This window comes from Notothenia coriiceps, unplaced genomic scaffold, assembly GCF_000735185.1.
Source record: "Notothenia coriiceps isolate Sejong01 unplaced genomic scaffold, NC01 NC01_scaffold00028574, whole genome shotgun sequence".
Lineage (NCBI taxonomy): Eukaryota > Metazoa > Chordata > Actinopteri > Perciformes > Nototheniidae > Notothenia > Notothenia coriiceps.
In genome coordinates this window covers 17888-24541 of record NW_011361275.1, presented here as the reverse complement: position 1 = coordinate 24541, position 6654 = coordinate 17888, and the positions used below count along the sequence as shown (strand labels likewise).

General features: G+C 39.9%; 1 protein-coding gene across 1 annotated transcript; it reads left to right on the top strand.

Moving 5' to 3' along the window:
• Positions 1-4922: 4922 nt before the first annotated feature.
• LOC104958285 (gap junction beta-4 protein-like) lies at positions 4923-6392 on the top strand. The gene is made up of 2 exons (XM_010786004.1): positions 4923-5585; positions 5698-6392. Exons 1-2 carry the CDS (start codon positions 5050-5052, stop codon positions 5981-5983), a joined length of 822 nt encoding a protein of 273 aa, XP_010784306.1. The 5' UTR covers positions 4923-5049; the 3' UTR covers positions 5984-6392.
• Positions 6393-6654: the final 262 nt, after the last annotated feature.

The following is a 6654-nucleotide window of genomic DNA, read 5'->3' as shown; positions in this document are numbered from 1 at the left end:
GGAGGATTAGGCAAATGAAGCCGCTGACGTCACTTCTTCTTCTTCTGCTTTGGGTTTACTGGCAGGCCGCAAACAACTTCACGGCGTATACTGCCACCTGAAATCCCCGGCCGGAAGTCCCCGGAGTTGGGAGCCTTCCGTGTAAATCGCCAGAATGCCGACACCTCCTCATCACTCCACCGCTCCAATTTTTTTTTTAGTGTTGCCATAAGTTAGTCTCTCTCCGTTAGTGCGCGGGGCTAATGCTAATAATGCTAATGCCAGCAAATACAATGGCGGCTTCAAAAGACTTTTCTGAGTTTTACGGGGCGTGGTTTGCAATTCGCCCAGCCATTAGAAATTGGAACTGGGGTTTTTCGACCCAGGAAAAGTAACTCTAGCAGGCACTGAAAAGGGGGTAAAAGTTCTCATGAACTAAGTTTTCTTTTTGGTGTGAACGCAAAATCCCAGGAACTATCGGAACTAAACGGGAAAAGTACGGGGAAAAGTACTCTGGTGTGAAAGCGCCTATTAAGTCATTTTCAACTATTCGGTCGGGAGAGTTTGGAGGTTGTTCAAGTAATCTATCAACCGGTACAGGTACAATCATTCAGTGTGCCAATTGAGACAATAATCTTCTTCCATTTTAATTGTCTCCTTAGACCTAACCATCCGTTTAATAAAAAAAAAAAATTGATCGCATGTTCAGATTGACAAAAAGATAATAAATACATAAAATTAAATAAAATAGTGGGTGACTGAAACATATGTCTTTTTTAATTGAAAATCAATACCATTAAGTCATTTTCAACTATTCGTCTGGAATGTTTGGAGGTTGTTCAAGTAATCTATCAACCACGGCCATTTCTTATAGAAAAGGTCTACAGAGTATAGTTGAACTTCTAAAGTTTGAGAAAGAGTACCAGATTCTTTGGAAGTGTTTCCTTGTCTGATGTGAGGCTCTAAGGACAGAGGGTGCAAACTGTAAAGTCCCCTGAGACAAATGTCAAATGTGTGATACTTTGATTGATCGATAAGGCACCAAACGACTGTATGCTTAGGGTTTATCTCTCACCAGATACACAGCAGCAGGACTTCACACAGTGTTACCAGGACATATACGGCTATATTTATCTCCACCTTTGATAAGATATTAAATTTAGATAATGTGCTGCAAACTTCCTCAGAACCTGGAGACAAACTTGTAAATGATGAAAGGATTATTAATAGATGAAAACCCAAATAAAAACAAACACTCAAAAGCTGAATTCAAACGCCACACGTCCTTTGTGGTTTATTTATCTCCTAAATGCAAATCTGATTAAATTACTTTAGTAATCATAACACACGGAAAAAAAATAAGAGTGGTGTGTAAAACTGATACTTGTAGGGGGAGAAAACTCAGACTGCATTCTCCTCTGAAGAACCATTTGAAAAAGTTGGCACACTTTCAAACACTTGGCTGGCACAGACACTTGGGGCTAACCTTGCTACATTTGTCCAGGGGGGAATTAAAGCAAAATCACCCCCGCATACATAACCTAACATCAGGACCACTCAGCCTAGTCATATCCATCCATTAATATATCTATCCACCTTTTCATGGCCTTTACCTGCCTGTTAGGTACATGGTTGTAGTAGAAATCCTTGCCTTTGCATTCCTCATTAATTGTGCAGGCTACAGTGTGAAAAATCACATTAAACTCAATTAAAAAATTAATCAATTTGTCATGACCTAGCATATATTTATGGGACAACAAATACTGTTCACCTGTCTGATGAACCCACTCTTGAACTAGGTACTATTCAATAAGTGTGCACTTGGTCAAAAATGCAGTGCAAGCAGACTACAGGCAACTACCTTATTAAAACGTTAATTATGTTAAATGTGAAACATGCAACATTGACCAGGAGGAGTCTAAGATTGTTTAGGATGTCTCAATTGCAATACTGTTAACTGTATGCACTTACCCATCTGATTATCCCACTCTTTAACTAGGTTTAGATATTATTAATAATGAGTTTGCACACAAAAACAGCTCAAACAAGCAGAGCCAACTACTTTAATAAAAAGTTGATCGTGTTAAATGTCATTCATGCCGAATTGAATTGAATAGTTGAATATTGAATATTTTGAACATGTGAACATTCCAATACTGTAAATACTGTACTTTTTTTGATAGGCAGCAGGACAAAGTTGCCTCTCTGCAATGTGTGTTTACAGGACAGAATGCAATCAGATCCACAGCATGTCTGGATATGTTATGGGTGCTTTTAGTGCAAAACAAAGCTAGCTTTCACTCTTAAAGTTAGTGCAACCTCGTCCGGTCACTGAGGTTATCTTACCTGGTGGAGGGGGGGACACAGACACGCGCCCCGGGAGCGGCTCGGCGCGAGGGGTCGCCGCGGGGACACACCACTGTCGCATGGCTGTCAGCTGGACCTCTACAGAGACAGGAGACTTGCTGCAGTGTGTTGCGGTTAAACGGCCCCTATTAGCATGCTGGCAAACCCACAAGAGCAGATGACTCGCTGGCAGAAAGCTAAATTGGCTAAGCTAACGCCGTCAACTCTGGCTGGTTCCCCTGAGCTCCAGCCTCCCATCGATAGCTGCTCGCTGCCTTGAGTAAAGTTAGCAAGTGTGAGTGAAGTAAAGAGCGGAGGTAGTGCAATTAAACCTTCAGAATAAAATCATTTGTGGGTTCCTTACACAATTCCGTTTTTAAAAGTGTTATGGTTGGTCTCTGATAATAATGACATCAGCTCTGACTACAAAAACCTTACATAAAATCATGCATAAGCAATACATTAGTGTTTAAAACTGCACTGCATCTTTGAATTCACACATATTTTTGATTTTATAATAGTTTTTATGATACGAGTTTTAATAGACATTATTTTTACTGTACCTTTTACCAAAGTAAATTCTGTAAATGTGAAAACCTACCTTGCACAAAAACAAAATTATGATTCTGATTTAGTAGAGTTTGGCTGGGAAATAAACCTTTCTACACTTCACCCTTATGGCATATTGTTACATGTACCTGACTTAACATTGACTAAATCCATATGACCTTTGTACCTCTTTAAATAAGTAAATGTGTATATTTAAACATTTTTGATTTAAGCTACTATCACTGTTTTTTTACATTTTATTTCATACCCTAATGCAGTGTTTAGCAAATGCTATTTTTAAGTTTGGAGACAGTTCTTTTAGCAAAATGTAAATGTAAAACAACGGTGTGTTTGTGCTGCTCTTTCTCTAGCTGTCTTAAAAGTCGCTGTAGAGACTGTGGTTTTATTTTGAAGGACCGATAAACCATTACTAATGAGTCTACCCAACTTGACACTTCATTCTTGTTTTGGCTAACAACTTATCTCAAACTTGCACTTTTCTAGTAACATCTGCCATTATTCAAAATATGGCAAACCTGCACAGATAAACATGGCACCAAGCAAAACATTTTGTGTGTAAAGTCTAGACAGGGCTGGGACATAGCATGTTGCTAACGACTTAGCTCGGTAGTTAGCAACGTTAGCTATTAGCTAGCATCGGATTGTCCCACCGCGGAGCTCCCTTACCTCCCGTTGCTGTGGAGAGCAGCAGCCGGCTGGACGGAGAGGGAAGATGGGGGAAACTGTGGAGAAAGTGTTGGTCCACCCAAGCCCAATATAGAAATTAACTCCTTGGCTTGGTCCTGTGGTGATTTAACAAACAGAGGGTGGACGATGCAGGGACATATTGTCTTTGCAGTGGGGAAATTGTGTATGCAAATGTGGGGAGTCTGTCTCAATTTATGACCCCTCACCCGATACCACTGTCAAGCTAGCAGAGATATAAATATGATTTCCGGTCATACTGTACTGGAAACAGCATAGCTAAATGTAACACAATGTGCCAAAATGAAAGCACATTTCAGTAACATTGTTTGTACAAAAAACAATGCTCACACCACATATCCAGAGGTGGAAGAAGTATTTAGATGCTTTAATTCAGTAAAAGTGCCAATACATTATTGTCAAACAATTAATCACAAGTAGAAGTCCCGCATTCAAAATCTTCTTTAAGTGAAAGTACAACACTTTTATCAGCAAAATGTACTTAAGGTATACAAAGTAAAGATAATTATTGTGTAGTTCTGATTGACTTTTTGTCAAATATATACATAATGGGGCTCTTTTGTGACTGAAATTAATCCAATAGTTTAATTTTTAGAGATGCCTTTTGTTAAAAGTAGCTAAAGCTGTTAAATAAATGTAGTGGAGTCAAATTGAATTATTTCCCTTTGAAATGTAGAGGAGAAGAAGTATGAAGTAGCATAACATGGAAACACTCAAGTAAAGTATAATTATCTTGTACTAATAGGCTACTGGCTGATTCGGGTGTAGCCTGGCTATTCTCTTTCAAAATGATTAATTCATTTTGTTTACGATGGGCCAGGCCAGAAAACACTACAACCCTGGAATTTAATATTCATTGCACCATCTGAAAACAATATAGTTCAAACATTTATAGAGGTAGATGTTTGTGACTGTTGTGTAAGGATTACTTTGATTTAAATGATCTGAAACGAAAAAAAATCCTGAAGATGATAGGTGTTTCTAGGTTCAGGTTGTTCTACTATGGACAGATGACAGAGTTGGGCTAAGCCACTTCCCATCATATGTATTGTATCTTTTCATCTAACTTTAAACAAGAAATCAAAGATCTATCTCTTTAAATGTCTTAAATTGAACTTGCAGAAACTTCTCATGCCCTGAACAGCATTGCTATCTCCCTGCCTCTCTCTCCTGCCTAATAATAAAGGTGTTTGCTCTCACCAGTTCCACTAGTGACTGCAGCGGAGGAATGAGTCTGTGTTTGCTTTGTTCAATATTCCTCCCTCCCCTTAGACCTGTGCCAAAAAGGCAGAAGTAATAAGTGCTTTATTAGACTGCCTTTGTGCCTGACGTGCTCAGTTCAGTTTGTGTCCAAGCCATCTGTATTTGAGCATTCGGCAGTGTGTCTGCAACATTTCTGGGGGGTTGCCCATCATCAATGTGGTCCAACTTGAGAGCTGAAACAACACCATGAACTGGGCCTTCCTTGAGGGCCTCCTGAGCGGGGTCAACAAATACTCCACTGCGTTTGGTCGCATCTGGCTCGCCATCGTTTTCATCTTCAGGCTCATGGTCTTTCTGGTGGCGTGTGAGAAGGTCTGGGGTGACGAGCAGAAGGACTTTGATTGCAACACCCGGCAGCCCGGTTGTCACAATGTCTGCTACGACCACTTCTACCCCATCGGCTACACCCGGCTCTGGGCTCTCCAGCTGATCTTTGTCACCTGTCCATCCCTTCTAGTTACGCTCCATGTGTCCTACCGGGAAGAACGAGAACGCAAACACCGCCTGAAGCACGGAGAAGGATGTGCCCCTCTGTACGATTTCACGGGAAAGAAGCGAGGGGGTTTGTGGTGGACCTACTTTCTCAGCCTGATGTTTAAGATTTCAGTCGATAGTGTGTTTGTCTTCCTGATCTACTACATCTACGAGGCTACGTTTTTCCCACCGTTGGTGAAATGCAGCATCGACCCATGCCCCAATATGGTGGACTGTTACATCGCAAGGTAATGTGTTCCTCGGTGGTCCTAAATAGTTAAAGATCATTTAATTCCCATGGTTTGACTTGATTTACTAATCTTACATTTTCTGTCTCTTTTCCAACCTTGTGTTCCTCAGGCCCACAGAGAAGAAGATATTCACCGTCTTTATGGTGGTGACCAGCTTTGTCTGCATCTTCCTCACTTTTTGCGAGGTCTTATACCTGTGTGGGAAGAGGTTCAGGGAGTGCTGTCGAGGAGGACCCAGTTCCCGGAGAGAAAACTCCTTCAGGATGGTGAGGACTCCTCTGACAGTGAAGGAGAACTCCGTTTTCAAAGAGCCGATAACGGAGAAGGCCAAGTTGGTAAATAATGACATCAGAGAAGCTAGCAACGAGGGTTCAGCCCCAGCGTATACAGCGTAGTGGTCACATAAAAGACATGCGTTTTATGACTTTGACTTGGGAGAAAAATAACTATCTGATGTAGCTTTTATACTGTTAGCCTTGTTTATCTGCAGAATATGTGTGGCTTTAAATGATATGTTGTCTTTATTTCCTTTTTTATATCAAAATAATGTTTGTTGGTGCTTTTAAAAGGCTTTTCAACCTAAATAACGAATATGCAATAAAGGTGATTTATTGTACTTTGTCTATTGATATGGTGATGTGTTATAAAAGATTATTTTGTTATCTGTATGACCACAAAATAAAATCTCTCCACTTATTATGAGCTGCTGTGTCGGTACTTTGACAAAAACTGGAAAAAATGTGTTCATGGTCATTATGTCATGAAACTTGAACAAGAAATAAAGATAACATTTTCGAAAATAAACAACTGTCAAATTTGCTTTTTTACCTATTCTCCTTTAATCCCTATAAAAAAATTGGAAATGTTAGTTATGAACACATTGTATGAACCTACACGGTGCAAGGCAAATAACAATTGGTGCAGAATTAAGGTAGATAACTAGATGATGACTAAACGATCTACAACTGGTTACTGATGGGAGTAACAGTATTGACAAAAGTTGATAAAATCTCCATTCCTACAAGTCACAGATTGATGACAAATACACACATCCTGCATTTCTTCA

Excerpts from the sequence above, each read along its gene's own strand:
- LOC104958285 (XM_010786004.1), top strand. The coding sequence starts at position 5,050 with ATGAACTGGGCCTTCCTTGAGGGCCTCCTGAGCGGGGTCAACAAATAC. Across the intron at positions 5,586-5,697 it reads GTGGACTGTTACATCGCAAG|GCCCACAGAGAAGAAGATAT; the intron begins GTAATGTGTTCC and ends TGTGTTCCTCAG.